This window comes from Phocoena phocoena, chromosome X, assembly GCF_963924675.1.
Source record: "Phocoena phocoena chromosome X, mPhoPho1.1, whole genome shotgun sequence".
NCBI lineage: Eukaryota > Metazoa > Chordata > Mammalia > Artiodactyla > Phocoenidae > Phocoena > Phocoena phocoena.
Window position 1 is genome coordinate 128,719,459 of NC_089240.1, and position 19,169 is coordinate 128,738,627.

The 19,169-nt window shown below is 61.3% G+C and overlaps 1 protein-coding gene and 1 pseudogene across 1 annotated transcript in view; one reads left to right on the forward strand and one right to left on the reverse strand.

The window, feature by feature from the left end:
• Positions 1-19,169, reverse strand: part of TEX28 (testis expressed 28) — a 188,697-nt gene that overhangs the window by 141,905 nt on the left and 27,623 nt on the right. Inside the window, 1 exon segment of the mRNA XM_065901325.1 lies at positions 17,644-17,682. Within this exon segment, the coding sequence (XP_065757397.1) occupies positions 17,644-17,682 (39 nt within the window).
• LOC136142727 (melanoma-associated antigen 8-like) lies at positions 16,257-17,058 on the forward strand (annotated as a pseudogene).

Consider the following 19,169-nt stretch of genomic DNA (forward strand, 5'->3'; position numbering starts at 1 on the left):
GCCTCAGGTGAGGCAGGAGCCGCAGGTGAGGAAGGAGCTGCAGGTGAGGGAGGTGCAGGTGAGGAGGGAGCCTCAGATGAGGAAGGAGCTGCAGGTGAGGAAGGAGCTGCAGGTGAGGAAGGAGCTGCAGGTGAGGAGGGAGCCTCACGTGAGGCAGGAGCCGCAGGTGAGGAAGGAGCTGCAGGTGAGGAAGGAGCTGCAGGTGAAGCAGGAGATGAAGGTGAAGCAGGAGCTGAAGGGGAAGCAGGAGCTGAGTCAGATGAGGAAGGAGCTGCAGGTTACAGAAATGTTGCAGGCGTGGCAGGACTTCTGAGTATGGCAGGTCCCACGGGCGAGGCAATGACTGCGCCTGAGGAAGCAGTTGTGACAGCGGCAGGCGCCATGGGTGAGGCAGGGCCCGGGACCCAGCAGTGGAGGCAGGCCTTGCAGCCCATGCTACACAGCATGGGCTACCAGGAGCTGGGAACCTTCTCTGGGATGGAAGAGCCGGGCCACGGGGAAGAGTCCTCTGAGAGCTGGCTGGAGCAGGCCAACGACATGCTGCACCTGTGGCGCCACGTGTCTGAGAGGGAGAGGAGGAGGAGGCTGGTGGAGAGCTTGCGCGGCCCCGCGCTGGATCTCGTGCGCGGCCTCCTGGCGGAAGATCCCGAGCTGGCTGCCCAGGACTGCCTGGCCGCGCTGGTGCAGGTGTTTGGGAACAAGGACCCCCGGGAGAGTGCTCGGCTGAAGTTCGTGACCTGTGCCCAGCGGCCCCAGGAGACTCTCTCTGCGTACGTGATGCGCCTGGAAGGCCTGCTGCAGTCGGCCCTGGAGAAGGGGGCCATGCACCCGGCCATGGCGGACCAGGCGCGCGCCCGGCAGGTGGTGATGCGGGCCCGGCTGAACGACACGCTCCGGGACACGCTGAGGACGATGCGGCTGATGAGGAGGCCTCCCGGCTTTGCGGGGATGCTGCGGCTCATCCAGAAGACCGAGGCCCGGGAGGCCGACCCGGCTAGCAGGGAGCACTTCCCAGGGCAGGAAGAGGCCCGTGTGGACGTTGGAGGCCTGGCAGCAGCCGCCCAGGCCGCCGCGGCCCATGAGGCCATCACCGCAGGCACCACTGCACATGGCACCAAGGCCTCCCCGGCCGGTGAAGATACCACCGCCCAGGCCGCCCGTTCCAAGGAAGGGAGCGCCGAGGACCACCCGGCACGTGAGGAGGCCAGTGGGGCAGTTGCCGGCACTGCCAAGGCTGGCGAGGCGGGCCCTGAAGACCATGGTGCCGCCAGGGCAGCCCCTGGCCCTGGGGAGACCAGCAAGGCATCCGCGGCCACTCAGGAAGACGGAAGTGCTACCGCCCCTGCGGGCCTAGGTCAGGCAGGACCCTCAGATGTCCCCAGGGTCCCCATGCCTGGCCGGATGGGCAGTGCTTCCCCGGTGGCCCCAGGAGGTCCTGGCTGGGAGCCAGAGGGCCTCACCCAGGCAGAAGGCCAGGAGGCCGAGGAGAGCCCCGAGGAGGGGCTCAAGCCCATCCCAGAAGAGCCGGGAAATGAAGACGGGGCTGCAGAGATGAGCCCCCCGGGGTCCACCTCGGGCCAGTAGGCTCAGCAGGTCCCGGGGCCCCCAAGCTTGGAGGCAGGGGGAGGCCAGACCCGGCAGCCTACTGGCCCCATATTAGGGGCTACTCAAGGTGTCTGGGCCTCCCTCCTGAGAGGGGACCCCTATTCATCATCCCCTGGGGCAGGTGGCTCCCTGTACTGGCAAGCCCAAATGTGTCCCTGTAGGCCCCAGAGGGACCCAGGTGTCCGGGAAACCCCCAGCCCCCGCTCCCCTCCCCCCAACACACACACCCTAGCCATCGACCCCCCGCAGAGCCCTGAGGTGCGCCACGTGCCAGCCAAGGCTCTGGTCTCTGTGGGCCAGTGTCGTGAGCTCGACGTGTGCTTTCTGGGCATAGATTCAGGCCCAGCGCTGCCTGTTGTTGTGGAAATGTGCGTGTGTTCTCCTCTGAGCAGTTCCCCCAAGCCCTGCGCGGCGTGGAGACCCCGAGCCCAGTCCCAGGAGCCGGCGGGAAGGACGGGATGGACGAGGTCACAGCCAGCACCCACCCCAGGACCTGGGATCCCACCTGGGACCTTGGGAAGGAAGACCTTGACCGGGGCTGCAGGAGGTCTGCGGGAGGCCCCCCAGGGCTTGTGTTCTGCTGGGCCACCCCGTTGTTCCTCGGGACTCCACATCCCCGGCTCGGTGGCGCGCGCCCTGCTGTGGGACTGTCCTGTGGCCGCCATAGGGCAGGGCCGGGCCCCGGGCATGTGGGCCAGAAATGGAGGGTCTGCCCTGGGGGGAGCGGGCATGGCCGGCGCCCATCTTCCTGGCGAGAGGCCACCCGCGGGGCCCTCAGGAAGGGAGACTGTGGGGAGACAGAGGGCCGCCGGGTGGGGTGTAGCGGAGGCACCTTTTTGTGGACCCTGGGGGAAGGGCCGGGACCCGTGGGCTCCGGTGGCCGTTAGAAGTTCCTCTGTGTGTTGTCATGCCCTCTGTTCAATGGTTTCAGTCAATGTTTCTGTTTAATAAATTTCCCTGAACGTTTCATCTGAGTCTGGCCTCTGCTGTGGGCAATGGAGGGAAAGGGCTGCTGCGGGTGAGGGCGGGGGTCCAGAGTCCGATTCCTGCTCAGCACCCATGGGACACCTCTCCAGGGAGAGGGTAAGGTAGGCACTTTGCAGACCCAGACATCGTGAGGGTTTTTCTTCCAGTTCACAGGTGAATTGTCAAGTTTTAGCGCCCTTGACCGTGGGCCGCGTCTCGGACGATGCTCGTGCTTGAAATCGTGGGTGCTGTGCACGGCCCGGAAGGCCAGGGGTCACACAGGAGGACCTCTGACCTCGTGGGCCACACGTGGGTCCGTGCACGTCTGCCTGGCCCGGGGGCTCCGGGACCAGAAGGCCGTGCCCGGTTTGCACGAGCGCTCGGCCCGTGGCTCTGCACCCGTGCACGAGTGTCTTCGTGCCCCCTGCGATGACGGGCGTGAAGCAGGAGGCTGACGTGCTGACGGGCCTGCCCTTTATGATGTCACTTGCTGGCTGGGCTGTGATGTCACCCCCGAGCCACCGGAGCACTTCTGTGAGGGGCTGAGCGGGAGTGTGAGCCCAGGGTGCTGCCGGCCGCGCTGCACTGTCCCGTTTACGTGGCGGAGGGACACGCCGCGCTCCGCATGGCTGCGGACGAGAAGGGCCCCGCCGCGCTCCGCATGGCTGCGGACGAGAAGGGCCCTGCCGCGGGCAGGGCGCCCGGCTTCGGCGAGGCGCCTCTTCCTCCCGACACAGCGGCTCCGGCCCTCGGCTCAGGGAGCTGCACCCCCCCAGTCCCTCGCCCTGGACCAGCCCGTGCCCGCGGGACACCCCGACCTCAGGCTGCTGCCTGGAGAAGCCGCTTTCCAGGATTTGACGGAAGAGCCTTTGTTGAAAGGGCCTCGCACCGCCTGCGAGGCCGTGTGGGAAGGCAGCCTGCTCTTCCACCCCTTTCCCAGGAAGCTGTGGACGATCGTCCACAGCAGTCGCTTTGCGTCCATTTGGTGGAATGAAGACGGGACTTGCATAGGCATCAACAGGCCGCTGTTTCAAAAGGAGGTTTTGGACAGGGACGGCCTAGACAAGGTGTTCAAGACAGAATGTATGAAGAGCTTCATCCGCCAGCTTAACTGCTACGGATTCAGCAAAGTGCACCAGGACATGCACACGTCCCTCTGCGTGACCAACCTGTCCACGAAGGAGCGGCCCGCCCACGTCCTGAGCGAGGTAAGGAGGGCGGGGGATGGCGGGGGAGGAGCCCTCTCCAGGGGCTGAGCCGCTGGGCCCGCGGGTGGGGGGCGGGTGCCAACCCCGGGGCCGCCTGGGACGGCGGCAGGCGTGTCAGGAGAGCTTCCTTTAAAGGTGGTACTTGGGGACCGGCGTGACGGCCGGAGCTGGCAGTGCCGCGCGCTGTGTTGGGACGTTGTTATGGGGGCCCCGAAGTGTTCTCAGCACAGGGACGTCACTTCTCTCCCTCCTCCTTTTCCCTTTGGTGTGTCTGTGTGAGGTGATGCGTGTGAACTGGACCCCCTGTGGTGATCGTTTCACAGCACACGCGGGCAAGGCGTCATCGTGTACTCCTGACACGTGGGCAGTGCCGCTCGCGCCTGACACGCAGTCACACCGGGGGGCAAGAGGACACTGCTGCAACGCTGGCCCTTCCCGTCCTCCTGCTCGGGGACAGTGGCCCGCCGGGGGGAGGGGGGAGGTCTGTGTGCCCCCTCGACTCCCATAGCTCCAGAGCATCACTTGAGTGGGGGCGCAGGTCCCTTCCTGGGAAGCAGTCAGTGTCCCCGATCTGGCCCCTGGAGGTGCTGGCCAGGGGGAGATTCGGACACTTCCTTAGAAAGCTACCGAACCTTGTTGCAGTCTCGTACCTGCAAACGCCAAGTCCCCTTTCGTGGGCCTTGTACTCATACTAAGGGGCCATGTTCAGTCATTTTCCAAGGGCGAAAGGTGATGGTGAGTGAGCGAGTCTCGGGAATGTAAAAGCTGGGGCACAGTGTCCTGCTGGGAACGGGTCCCGCTTTCTCCAAAGAGGCCTTGGGTCGGCTGGGGGAGGGCGCCCAGGGGCCCAGCCAGGCGGCTGCTGCTTGCGAGCAACTCTTTTGTGACTCGGGGTTTCCTTTTCTCTCTCAACTGCGACCTCAGTTACACTTCTACCACAGTCCCCTGTTTCAGAGAGACTGCCCGCACCTCCTGGTGAGGATGAAGCCGAGAGTGCGCACTAAACCAGCATCCGGGCCGGTGGACGGCAAGCCGGCAGCCCCGGGGCACCTCCCAGCGCCCAGCGCCGCGGAGCCGCAGGACGGCCTCCCACCGTATCCTGAGCACATCCAGGGGACCCCGAGCCACCCGCAAGTCGACCATGCCTCCGCCCTGGCCAGGACTGGCTCTGTCGCTCCAGCCCCTCCTCGGACAGCAGCCGAGCCCCCCGCGCCGCATCCCAGCATGCAGGTTCTGGTCCCTCTAGTCCCTGTCCTGGCAGAGGTGGCCCAGCCAGCCGAGGTCCCCTGGCTCTGCTGCTCCTGGCCTCCCGCCCAGATGAGTCCTCCCTGGCCCGTGCCGGGCCTGGCCGCCGCACCCCGCCAAGTCCTCAGCCTTCCCCCCCCCCCCGCGCAGCTCCCGGGGGCCGCGCTGCTGCCTCTTGCGCACCCTGGATGCCTGAGGTGGCCGCCAGGCCTGCCGCCCCCCTGACCTTGATCCGTTGGCCGCTGAGCCACTTCTGCCATCGCTGCGTGGGCTCCCGCTCTTTCCTGGAATAGCCGGCCCCTCCAGGCAGGCCCACAGAGGACCCTGACCAGGCAGACCCTGCAGACACACGGAGGTGGTGACGCGGCCAGAACCTTGCAGGGCAATAAAGAGCACGGGGACTTGAGAGCGATGTTCCACCCAACACGTGTTTGGCGCCTCCGTCCTGGGCGTGGCTGAGCAGTTGATTCCCCTCAGCAGGAAACGATGACAGGTGACAGCCCACCCCCGGCACGGTGCGGGCACCTAGCAGACACCTGGAGAAGCCCCTCAGACGCCCTGTGTCCACTCACTAGAAAGACCCTTGAAGGGCTGGACAAGCACAAGGAAGGCCCTGGCACCCGCGGCTTCACAGTTGCGGGGGCATCGTGTCCAGCAGGGTCTCGATTTGACAGATGAGAAGAGCTCAGGCCTCCCCGGTCAGAGGTCTGAAAAGAGCCCTTCCTGTCCTGAGACGCACAGGTGTGGAGGTGACGGTCCCTGGCAGGGGCCTGCGGGTGTTCAGTTTGGGGGTGCTCTCTGGTGTCTGCACAGCAGGATTGAGGTTTGCTTTTCACTGCGGGTCCTGCGTCTGGAGACATTTTCCTGGTTCACTTTTCCTTGCCTTTCGAGCTAAACACTTCAAGGGCGCCATGCTCCACCACCCTCTGGGCGCTGGGGTGTCCAGCTTATACCGCGAGTCCTTGTGGTCAGCGCCCAGTGGTGTGTACAGAGCACTGAAGGCCAGGGCGCACCCCCAGCTCACAGCTGCTGCCTCCACGTGTGGGGGATGGGCCGGGGGGCCTGGCCAGGACTCTGTGGCTGTCACAGCGATAGGGCGACATCCCCTCCCAAACACTGCTAAGGAGGGGGCGGGGAGCGGGAATTGCCTGGAGTTCCAGGGGTTAGGACTCTATGCTTTCACTGCGGTGGCCCGGGTTCAATCCCTGGTCGGGGATCTAAGATCCCCCAAGCCTTGTGGGGTGGCCAAAAACACAGAAAAGAGAAAAAAAGGTGGGTTGGGGGAGGAGGGGAAGTAGACTCAAGGTACCAGGAATGATCCAAGCACCAGCAGCCAGAGGAGCCCCGGGTCTGCCCGGGTGAGGGGTGGTCCCATCTGCCGCTCCCGTCTGTCATGATGCCACAGCTAGTGCACATCAGGGGGGTCTCTTGAGCAGCCCAACAGCAGTGCCCCAAATGAACGATGCAAAAATGGACAGAAGGGACGGAAGAAACCGGTCTACAATAGAAGTGGGAGACTTCGGTCCCCCCTGTGATGGATTCAAATGGATCCCCCAGCTCCCACCCCAACCATTAAGTCCACCTGTTGCAGTGCTAATCCCAAGCTGCATGTATTTGGAGATAGCACCCTTGGGGAAGTCAGTAAGGTTAAATGAGGTCACAAGGGTGGGACCCTAGTCCGACAAGAGCGGTGTCCTTTGGAAAAGAGGAAGAGACACCGAAGATCTCCCTCCCTCCCTCCCTCCCTCCTTCAGCCTCTCTTCCACCCTCCCAACCTCCCTCCCTCTCTCTCCCTCCGTCCCTCTCTCTCTCCATCCCTCCCTCCCCCTCTGCCCCCCTCTCCCCGCTCCCTCCCTCTCTCTCTCTCCCCCTACCTTCCTCCCCCTCTCTCTTTCCCTCCCTCGCCCCCCTCCCTTTATCTCTCTCCCTCCCTCCCCCTCTCTCCCTCCTTCCCTGCTCCTTATCTCTCTCTCCCTTCCCTGTCTCTCCCTCCCTCCCCCTCTTCTCTTGCCCTCCTTCCATCCCCCTTCGACCCTCTCTCTCTCCCTTCCTCCCTTCCCCTCTATCACTCCCTCCATCTCTCTCTCTCTCTCTCTCTCTCTCTATCCTCTCTCCTTCACTCCCTATCACTGCAGCTCACCGGCAGAGGCATCTGCTCCCGCCTGCCTCCCCCGGCCAGCCCAGGGCAGGTCAGATGGGGTCTGGTGGGTGCTGCTCCTTCCACCTCTCTGGGGCGGCGGACCCTCTTCACAGCCTGCATCACCGGGACCCCAAAGCCCTCTCCTGCCTGGCTCCTTTCCAAACCTTCATGCGGGTCTGCGGGTGGCTGGGGCCTGGGGGAGCGTCCTGGGGACCACGCCTGCCACCTGCTACAGCCTGTCCCTCTGCTCAAACACCCTGATCGGGGACACCAGAGTCCTAGGCGGCTCTGCGGGTGGCTGACAGGACACGCCTGTGCCTCTCGCACTCAGGCTCAAAAACCAAAACCTCACGGTCACATTCAGAAGGTCATCAGTGTACTCAAACATTTGGGCATTACGTAGGGAATGATTTCAAAATAAGTCGGAAGCACAGAGATTCGCCCCACATCCCCGCGGCAACGATCATCACTTACCAACCACGAGGAGGCTCGCCGAGTGGCTGCATCACGTCCTGCCAGCTCCACCCGAACCATGATATTGGTGGGGGGGGGGGGGGGGATGCTTCTCTGGGACTTTCAGATAAACATACATGCACGAGGTCATCAGGACCGGGGCCTAAGCGGCTCTTAGTCGGGGGACAGGTTCCGGACAGAGTGGGCGCTGTGGGCAGCAGGGTCACCCTGAGGGGGACTCGGGGCTGGGCCCCACGAGGACGCCCCCGACCCCAACGGGGCCGCTCGGCAGCTGGCGGCTGCCCTCCTGACAGACTCAGCACAGCCCCGCGGGGACGGATGGGTGCAGCTCAAGGACCTAAGGGTGCGGGTTGCTTGAGGGAAATGCCCTCCGCCAGCTCCCTGTGGGGCAGCCTCTCTCTGGAGCACCTCCAACCCTGCCCAGGGCCTTAAAGGCACAGAGTCTGGCATCTCACATCTAAGGGGCAGAGGCGCAGGACGTAAGACCCTGGGGGAGGAAGCACAGTGGTCTGTGTCTGTGTTGTCATGGCTTGAGGACTAACCCCCGACCCCGGCGTGCCTTCGATACAGATGGCCGTGACAAAACTGCTTCTGCTCAGAATTCAGTGGCAAAGGGTCATCCCATGACCCCTCCTAAGTGAAGAGGACTCTGGCAGTGCTGTGTCCTCACTTGTGCGGGGAGGAGAGGAAGACAAGATGGGGACGAGCACCTGACGGCTCTCCAATGCCACACTGCCTAGTAGAGGCTCAACAAAAGCAGGGCTTACCTTTTGTGATGACAAAATCCCCTTCTTTTCCGGCAGGAGTGTCTGAGCAGGTTACATTGGCCCTGAAATTCTTCACCTTTTCCAAGTGCCCACCTGCAATATCTCAGGTGCTTCAAATCCAGGATCCCACGTAAGGTTCACGTTGTCGTACGGCGCTCAGCAGGGAGGGCCGCCTCTTTAGCCCCCGGCGCCGTCTGCACCTCCCACTGCAGTGACCTCCCAATCCCATTAGGCCCAGAAGTTGCTCCTTCCTTTCGATGCCAGGTCACAGCCCAAACCTGTGGGTCTCTGATGCCGCCGTATTTCTGCACCTGCCTGAACGCGGGGACACTGGCGGACGTTGCTCCTTAGTGGCTAGGACTTATTTCTAGTATTATTCTGATCCCAGACTCTGTCCTTCTCCCCTCTGGAAGTTGCTTTCTTTTCATGACATCTCAGAGAATTTGCAGCTCCATAGGAAACGGAATAGAAAACCAGTCAAAATTGCTGTTCTGTGTGTTTAACTCCTGCAGGATATATTATTCAATTTGGATGTGTGTGTGTGTGTGTGTGTGTGTGTGTGTGTGTCTGTCGGCATGGAGGGAAGGGTGGTGATTTCCCCAGCTGGGGGCAGCTCACGCAAAGCTCCCAGGATTCCAGTCACACGGCGACTCCTTTCCACTTCGGCAGCCTCTCTTCTTCCAAACCCCCTATTTTCATCCATTTCATCCCACTGAAATCTAGACCTTGCTCACAAGTGGCCAAAGTAAACTCCAGGTGACTAAAATGGTCGTTTCCATACAGTTGGTAATTGGCTCTCCCAGGGCAGGGAGAGGAGGGCCAGCCCCGGGAATACCGAGCAGGGCTTCAAAGAGCAAGACCCTCATTTCTCTGGAAATCCTTGCAGATGGCGGGTATGAAACACCTACCTCTTCACTGTGGCCCACTGCAATGCAACAAGAGCCAGCACCCCTTCCTTCCTGCCCCAGGGCGAGATTTCTCCCGGCTTTATCCATGGCCCAGAAGGACATCTCACAGCAATGTCCCATTTCAGACTTTCCCCTCCAACCCAAGACACACCCTCTGCATGTCTGGCTGCTGCCACCGCCCAGCTTCATCACCATCACCTCCCACAGAAGGAACCCCCACTTCCCAAAGGCCCAAAGTGCCCTGGCTCGGGGCACTTAACACTCCAGGGCTCGCTCCTGGAGCCCCACCGCCTCGTCCCATGTTGTCTTATTCTGTGGGACTTAGGGGACGTCTCACCACCTTCCTCATGTGACAGCGGCTCCTAGACCATCACTCTAGGTGCGGGTGTGTCCTGCTTTTCCTAGCGTTCCCGCTACTAACACAGGCCCTTCCGGAGAGCAGAGGCTCCGTGGAGGTCTGCGGAATAAACAAGCCAGTGGGCAGGGGGCTTATTGACAGAGATGAACCTTCTCCTACTTTCTTAAAATACCCGTGCAAATCCAACTCAACAGAGATAGTTCGTTTTATTTACAGAATGACAGACAAGACAGGGAAGCAAGAACTGGAACAACAATGGCTTTTATTTTTCTATTTCTTCCCCCATCTATATCACTGTTAAGTACTTCCACGTTTCCAGAGCAGTTCTGATTCCAATTCCCTGTTATCTTGTACACGGTCACAAAACGAACTGGGAGATTTCCCAACCTCTCTTACAAACAGCAAAACTCTTGTTCTTGAACTGAATTAGTGCAAATACCTGTGGGATTAACGTCATACACAAAGTTAGACACTGAAGCTTGTTTAGTCTTCTATTCAAAGAACCAACATTTGAAAAATTCCTAAAGAAAACAGACATGGAAGTCCATGTCAACATACACAACAGGAACCCAAAGATGCTGCACACCGGCTTCCCCCAACTCGCCCGGCTCTCACTGCTTAGAAGGCTGACCGCTCCCTCTTCAAACTCAGAGTGAAGGGTCAGCCCCCCTTCCTGCCCCACGGGAGAAGCTGCTGGACGTGGGACCGGCTGCTGCTCTGGCTGAGGCTCCCTCTTCCTCATCGCTCACGCTCTCTGCAGACACGGATGGGAAGAACCTGGGATCCATGCTATTGATCCTGAGCAGATGCTGCAGGACCTGCCACTTGCTGGCCTCCGCGTAGGCCCGGGGACCCCACAGGAACTCGTAGCAGGCAGGGTCGCTGTGGGGCACCTGCCGGTACTTCAGGTAGCCCGTCCGCACCCACACTTCGGTGAGCAGCTCCCTCCCGCCACAAAACCCAAGGGTGCATAGCAGTCCCCACACCTCCTCCTCAGGGACGCGGTCACCGAACAGGGTGACCATGGCCAGGACCAGCACAGGGAGGCTGGCCTCGGGCGTGCACTGCCAGTCGCTCAGCACCGCATCCCAGGTGAGGCCCAGGGTGGGGACCAGGACGTAGGTGCGCTCGCGGGGGTCCACCTCCTTCACATCCAAGCCAAACACCAGCTGCAGGCACTCGCAAACGAGGCTGAAGACCTCGGGGAAGTGGTCCTGATGCTCCCGGAGGAACGTACTCAGCATCTCCACCTCGGAGGTCGGCTCCCCGGTACGAAACTTGAAGAGCAGGAAAGCCACCAGGTCAGCCATCAGCACAGCAAGTGCCTCGCGGGTCAAGGGATCGGCATAGGCGGAGAAGGAGGGGGCTCCAGGGGAGGCGGAGGACGAGGGGAATGCGGCCTCCTCCCCCGCAGCCCCCAGCAGCGGCGCCTCCACCGGACCCTGGGCCGGGACTGGGGCCTGAAGGTCGGCCTGAGGCTGGCGGAGCTCACTCATCTCGACCGGGGACCTGATCACTGGGGTCGAGCCGTCCACGGGAGTGTGCGCACAGATGACAGGCGGGGACCTCATCCCTGGGGAAGAGAGGGGGTGTGAGCGGCTTCAGCGGAGAAAGGCACCCTGGGCAGCTCTGACAAAGGCCACTTACAGGTCTCCTCTTAAGGGCTGCCCTCGGGCCTCACAGGGGCACTCCTCCTGGGCGGCCTGTCCCCTGCCAACCTGAAGAAGGAAGTGAGGGGGCTCCTCAGGGTGCAACCAGCACAGCCCCAGGTTCTGGGGCTGACAGGGCAATGGGGGTGACTTGGGTGTAGTGCGGTCCCCTCTGTTCTGGGGGGGGAGCCCCTGGGTACACACTCAGGGCACGCACCTCCCCTTGACTCCTGGCACTGCCTGGGCCTCCTCTGCTCTGTACCCCGAGGACACGGTCCTCAGACCTGGGCCTTCGCCTCCCGGTTCCTGGAGCCCCTGTAAGAGGAATGGAGGGCGCACCTCTTGTGTACACTGTGGCACAGTTCCGGGCCTCGGTGCTGGCAGGAGAATTGGGCCGGACTCTGTGAGGTCCCCCCAGTTCTGAGTTCCGGGGTGGGTGGTCCCCTCGGGGCTCGTTCGTCGTGCTCACTGTTCCCCTTAAGGGCCTGGACCCTCCCCTTTGCAGGCCGGAGGAGAAACTCAGAACAGGACCCCGAATCTGAACAGAAAGCAGTGAGGGGGCCCCACAGGTGGCCGCACCTGCCCAAGGCCTCCCGCGGGTCCTAGGATGGGGAGACGCTGGGTCCTCACCTCCTCCTCACATCCTGCCTGGCCTCCCAGCGCTGACCACAGGGGCAGGTTTCTGTTGAGGCCCCTGTTCCAGGGCTGGGGGTCTGCTCAGTCCTCCCTCGGGGGCCTGGGAGTCCACCCTCTGCGGACCTGAAGGCTCACCCCTCACACCAAACACCTGACCTCCTGAGGACCCCGACCCAGAGGTCAGGAAACATCTCATCTGCTGACCGTGCTCTGGCGCCTCCAAGGCCCCCCCGGAAGGGCAATGGATCCCTCCCTGTGTTGGGGTCTAACGTCCTCAGTCCTTCCTTCCTTGCGTGCAGGCTGGACTCTGGGCAGGACCTGGGATTGTCCCGTCTGCCAGTGTGAGTCCCTGCTCCTTATACCAAGTCTCCAGTCTCTCAGAGACCCTGACGTCAGGACAGGCCTACCGTGCTCATCCCGCCGCGGGGCCTCCCACAGCCACCTGCAAGGGTGGTGATCTGGTGGGTCCCTTTTGTCCACCCTCAGGGTCTCCTCAGTCCTGCCTAAGGGCCCTAGACTTTGTCTACCAAGGACCTGACATTTTACCCTCTGCGCTCATGAGACCCCCGCCCCTTAACCCAGGTCCCCAGCTTCTCTGAGACCCGGATGTCAGGAAGTGCTGCACTTGCTCACCCCGCCCTCCCAGGGCCAACTCTGTTCTGGGATCCAGGTTGCCCTCAGTGCTCCCTCAGGGCCCTCATCTTGAGTCCACACAGGACCTGGGATTCTCTCCAGTGCCCACCAGACACCCTGCCCCTTATACCCCCTCTCCAGCCTCTCTGAGACCCCGCCCCTGACGCCCCCTCTCGAGGGTCTCGGAGACCCGGATGTCAGGAAGTGCTGTACTTGCTCATCCCGCCCTACGGCCTCCCAGGGCCAACTTTGTTCTGGGATCCAGGTTGCCCTCAGGGCTCAGGGAGCTCACCTTCACTCCACGCAGGACATGGGATTCTCTCCCATGCACACCAGACACCTCGACGCTTATACCCCCTCCCTAGCCTCGCTGAGATCCCGCCCCGTACTCCCTCCCTAGCGTCTCTGAGACCCGGATGTCAGAAAGTGCTGCACGTACTCATCCCGCCCTATGGCCTCCCAGGGCCAACTGTGTTCTGGGGTCCAGGCTCCCCTCAGTCCTCCCTCAGGGCCCTCACCTGGACTCCACGGAGGACCTGGGATTCTCTCCCGTGCCCACCAGACACCCCGACCCTTATACCGCCTCCGCAGCCTCTCTGAGACCCCGCCCCGTGCTCCACCTCCGCAGCGTCTCTGAGACCCGGATGTCAGGAAGTGCTTCACGTGCTCATCCCGCCCTATGGCCTCGCAAGGCCAAGTCTGTTCTGGGGTCCTGGCTCCACTCAGTCCTCCCTCAGGGTGCTCACCTTGACTCCGCAGAGGACCTGGGATTCTCTCCCGTGCCCACCAGCCTCCCCGACCCTTATACCCCCTCCATAGCCTCTGTGAGGCCCCGCCCCGTGCTCCCCCTCCGCAGCGTCTCTGAGACCCGGATGTCAGGAAGTGCTGCACGTACTCATCCCGCCCTATGGCCTCGCAAGGGCAACTCTGTTCTAGGGTCCAGGCTCCCCTCAGTCCGCCCTCAGAGCCCACACCTTGACTCCACGCAGAACCTGGGATTCTCTCCCGTGCCCACCAGACACCCCGACCCTTATACCGCCTCCCCAGCCTCTCTGAGACCCCCGCCCTGTGCTCCCCCTCCGCAGCGTCTCTGAGACCCGGATGTCAGGAAGTGCTGCACGTGCTCATCCCGCCCTATGGCCTCCCAGGACTAACTCTGTTCTGGGCTCCAGGCTCCCCTCAGTCCTCCCTCAGGGCCCTCACCTAGACTCCACGGAGGACCTGGGATTCTCTCCCGTGCTCACCAGACACCCCGACCCTTATACCGCCTCCCCAGCCTCTCTGAGACCCCCCGCCCCGTGCTCCCCCTCCGCAGCGTCTCTGAGACCCGGATGTCAGGAAGTACTGCACATACTCATCCCGCCCTATGGACTCGAAAGGCCAACTCTGTTCTGGGGTCCAGGCTCCACTCAGTCCTCCCTCAGGGGGCTCACCTTGACTCCGCAGAGGACCTGGGATTCTCTCCCGTGCCCACCAGACACCCCGACCCTTATACCCCCTCCCTAGCCTCTGTGAGGCCCGGCCCCGTGCTCCCCCTCCGCAGCGTCTGTGAGACCCGGATGTCAGGAAGTGCTGCACGTGCTCATCCCGCCCTATGGCCTCCCAGGGCCAACTGTGTTCTGGGGTCCAGGCTCCCCTCAGTCCTCCCTCAGGGCCCTCACCTGGACTCCACGGAGGACCTGGGATTCTCTCCCGTGCTCACCAGACACCCCGACCCTTATACCGCCTCCGCAGCCTCTCTGAGACCCCGCCCCGTGCTCCCCCTCCGCAGCGTCTCTGAGACCCGGATGTCAGGAAGTGCTGCATGTGTTCATCCCGCCGTATGGCTTCCAACAACCAGCTCTGTTCTGGGATCCAGGCTCCCCTCAATCCTCCCTATGTGCTCTCACCTTGACTCCACGCAGGACCTGGTATTCTCTCCTGTTCCTGCCTGAGACCCCGCCCCTTATACCCCTCCGTAGCCTCTATGAGACCCCACCCCTTATACCCGCTCCGCAGTCTCTGTGAGACCCTGACCCTTATACCCTTCCCTGCCTTCAGCCCTGGGAGGCCCTGGGGTGGAATGAGCACTTGGCAGCGAGTCCTCACTTACGTATCCGGGTCTCAGAGAGGCTTCGGAACAGGTATAAGCGTCCGCTCTCAGGTGTGCTATGGCTAGAATGCCAGGTCCTGCGTGGAGTCAAGGTGAGGGCCTTGAGGGAGGACTAAGGGAAACATGGACCCCAGAACAGAGTTGGCCCAGTGAGGTCATAGGGCGGGATGAACACATCAGCACTTCCTGACTTCCGGGTCTCAGAGAAGCTGGGGACCTGGGATAAGGGGCGGGGTCTCATGAGCGCAGAGGGTAAAATGTCAGGTCCCTGGTGGACTAAGGTTAGGGCCCTTAGGCAGGACTGAGGGGACCCTGAGGGAGGACAAAAGGGACCCACCAGATCACCGCCCTTGCAGGTGGCCGTGGGAGGCCCCGCGGCGGGATGAGCACGGTAGGCCTGTCCTGACGTCAGGGTCTCTGAGAGACTGGAGACCTGGTATAAGGAGCAGGGACTCACACTGGCAGACGGGACAATCCCAGGTCCTGCCCAGAGTCCAGCCTGCACGCGAGGAAGGAAGGACTGAGGACGTTAGACCCCAACACAGGGAGGGATCCTTTGCCCTTCCGGGGGGGCCTTGGAGGCGCCAGAGCACGGTCAGCAGATGAGATGTTTCCTGACCTCTGGGTCGGGGTCCTCAGGAGGTCAGGTGTTTGGTGTGAGGGGTGAGCCTTCAGGTCCGCAGAGGGTGGACTCCCAGGCCCCCGAGGGAGGACTGAGCAGACCCCCAGCCCTGGAACAGGGGCCTCAACAGAAACCTGCCCCTGTGGTTAGTGCTGGGAGGCCAGGCAGGACGTGAGGAGGAGGTGAGGACCCAGCATCTCTCCATCCTAGGACCCTCGGGAGGCCCTGGGCAGGTGCGGCCACCTGTGGGGCCCCCTCACTGCTTTCTGTTCAGATTCGGGGTCCTGTTCTGAGTTTCTCCTCCGGCCTGCAAAGGGGAGGGTCCAGGCCCTTAAGGGGAACAGTGAGCACGACGAGCGAGCCCCGAGGGGACCACCCACCCCGGAACTCAGAACTGGGGGGACCTCACAGTGTCCGGCCCAATCCTCCTACCAGCACCGAGGCCCAGAGCTGTGCCACAGTTTACACAAGAGGTGCGCCCTCCATTCCTCTTACAGGGGCTCCAGGAACCGGGAGGCGAAGGCCCAGGTCTGAGGACCGTGTCCTCGGGGTACAGAGCAGAGGAGGCCCAGGCAGTGCCAGGAGTCAAGGGGAGGTGCGTGCCCTGAGTGTGTACCCAGGGGCTCCCCCTCCCAGAACAGAGGGGACCCCACAACACCCAAGTCACCCCTATGCCCCATCAGCCCCAGAACCTGGGGCCGTGCTGGCTGTACCCTGAGGAGCCCCCTCACTTCCTTCTTCAGGTTGGCAGGGGACAGGCCGCCCAGGAGGAGCGCCCCTGTGAGGCCCGGGGGCAGCCTTTAAGATGAGACCTGTAAGTGGCCTCTGTCAGAGCTGCCCAGGGTGCCTTTCTCCGCCGAGGCCGCTCACACCCCCTCTCTACCCCAGGTACGAGGTCCCCTGCTCACACTCCCGTGGGCGGCCCGACCCCAGTGATCAGGTCCCCGGTCGAGATGAGTGAGCTCCGCCAGCCTGAGGCCGACCTTCAGGCCCCAGTCCCGGCCCAGGGTCCGGTGGAGGCGCCGCTGCTGGGGGCTGCGGGGGAGGAGGCCGCATCCCCCTCGTCCTCCGCCTCCCCTGGCGCCCCCTCCTTCTCCGCCTATGCCGAGTCCTTGCCCCAGGAGGCACTTGTTGTGCTGATGGCTGACCTGGTGGCGTTCCTGCTCAAGTATCGCCCCAGGGAGCCGACCTCCAAGGCGGAGATGCTGAGTACGGTCCTCCGGGAGCATCGGGACCACTTCCCCGTGATCTTCAGCCACGCTTGCGAGTGAATGCAGCTGGTGTTTGGCTTGGATGTGAAGGAGGTGGACCCCCGCGAGCGCACCTACGTACGTCCTGGTCCCCACCCTGGGCCTCACCTGGGATGCAGTGCTGAGCGATGGGCAGAGCACGCCCGAGGCCGGCCTCCTGGTGCTGGTCCTGGGCGTGATCACCCTGTTCGGTGACCGCGCCCCTGAGGAGGAGGTGTGGGGAGTGCTCGGCAGCATGGGGGTGTGTGCCGGGAGGGAGCCCTGCATCTATGGGGAGCCCAGGGAGCTGCTCACCGAAGTGTGGGTGCAGGAGGGCTACCTGGAGTACCGGCAGGTGCCCCACAGCGACCCTGCCCGCTACGAGTTCCTGTGGGGTGCCCGGGCCTACGCGGAGACCAGCAAGTGGCAGGTCCTGGAGCATCTGCTCAGGGTCAGTAGCTTGGATCCCAGGTCCTTCCCATCCCTGTGTGCAGAGGGTGTGAGCGACGAGGAAGAGGGAGCCTGAGCCAGAGCAGCAGCCAGGCTCCTTCCAGGCCCAAGTTCACTGGTAGCAAGTGAGGCTGGTCCTTCACTCTGAGTTTGAAGAGAGAGCGGTCGAGTTTCCAAGTAGTGAGGGCCCCTGCGAGTGGGGGAACATGGTGTGTAGCATCTTTGGGTTCCTGTTGTGTAAGATGACATGGAATATCATCTGTGTTTTCTTTAGGAATTTTTCAAATATTGTTCCATTTAAAAGAAGGCTTAATAAGCTTCAGTATCTAAGTTTGCAAATGACATTAATCACACATGTATTTGCACTAATTCAGTTCAACGACAAGAGTTTTGCGATTGTGTAAAACAAATTGTAAGATTCCCATATTGTTTTGTGATGGTGAACAAGATAATATGGCATTGGAATAGGAATTTCCTTGGAAATGTGAAAGTAATTAGCAGTACAACTGAAGGCCACCACGTTGTTCCTCGGGACACCCCGTCGTCCGCTCAGTGGTGGGTGCCCTGCTGTGGGACTTTCCTGTTCCAGCCATAGGGCAGGGCCAGGCCCCGGGCATGTGGGCCAGAGGGGGAGTGGCTGACCTGGGGGAGCGGGCATTGCCGGCACCCATCTTCCTGGCGAGACACCACCCGCAGGGCCCTCAGGAAGGGAGGCAGTGGGGGGATGGAGGGCCGCCAGGTGGGGTGTAGTGGAGGCACATTGTTGGGGACCCTGGTGGGGGGGCCAGAGACCCCCGGACTCTGGTGGCTGTTACAAGTTCCTCTCTGTGTTATCATGCCCTCTGTTCAATGGTTTCAGTCAAAGTTTCTCTTAGTAAATTTCTCTGAAAGTTTCAGCTGAGTCTGGCCTCTGCTGTGGGCAATGGAGGGAAAGGGATGCTGCAGGTGAGGGCGGGGGTCAAGAGTCGGAGTCCTGCTCAGCACCCATGGGACACCTCTCCAGTGAGAGGGTAGGGTAGGCACTTTGCAGACCCAGAGATGGTGAGCGCTGTTTTCCATTTCATAGGTGAATTGTAAAGTTTTAGTGAAAACTGATAATTGCCTAAGAAGGCAGTAGAGAAGTTAAAATGTAAATGAAAACCTTGAGTATCTCAGCAGGATAAAGGGGGCATAGGAGCAACAATAGTTGGACAGACACTGCTATGGACTGAATATTTGTAAACCTCTGCCCCTCATTCACCTGTTAAATTCTAACCCCCACAGGGATGGGATTTGGAGGTGGGGCCCTGGGAAGTGATTAGCCCATGAGGGGGGAGCCCTCATGAATGAGATTACCTCCCTTATAAAAGAGGCCCCAGACGGCTGCCTCATTCTCTTGTGCCTTGTGAGAGGATGGCTAGTTGATACAACTAGACAAGAAATCAGTCCATATGAAGAAGAGCTTTATTACTATTATTTATTACTCAGCTGTATAAAGGAACGAAATTGGGTCATTTGTAGATGCGTGGATGGATCTAGAGACGGTCATACAGAGTGAAGGAAGTCAGAAAGAGAGAAACAAATATCGTGTATTAATGCACATATGTGGAACCTAGATAAATGGTACAGATGAACCGGTTTGCAGGGCAGAAATAGAGACACAGACGTAGAGCACAAACATATGGGCACCAAGGTGAGAAAATGGTGGGGGCGGGCGGGGTTGTGATGAATTGGGAGATCGGGATTGGCAAATGTACACTAATATGTATAAAATGGGTAACTCATAAGAACCTGCTGTATAAAAAAATACATAAAATAAAATTCAAAAATTAAAACAAACCAAAGAAATAAGAATAGGTTTATGACATTATCAATCACAGTAGAAAACCACCTGTGAAGACAAGTGGACGTACCTGCCACAATGGGCTCTGCATCGCCAAGTTTGCTCCCCCAACTCCGCAGCCTTGCAGGGAGGCCTTCCTATTGGTGGAAGGCCAATGGGCGTGTCTTTTGCTTCCGGAGGCGCCAAGCCTTGGGACCTCAGGCCCTCAGTGCGCGTGGCTATTGGTGCTTCCGTAGCAAAGCCCCTCCTCACGTGCTCTTCTGATCCAACCACTTTCCCTGTAAAGAGACGTCTAGAACGTTCTCCCTCATCTTCCTGGGGCTTCCGGGAGCAGCCGGAAACGCACGTGGCGTTCGCACAGAGTG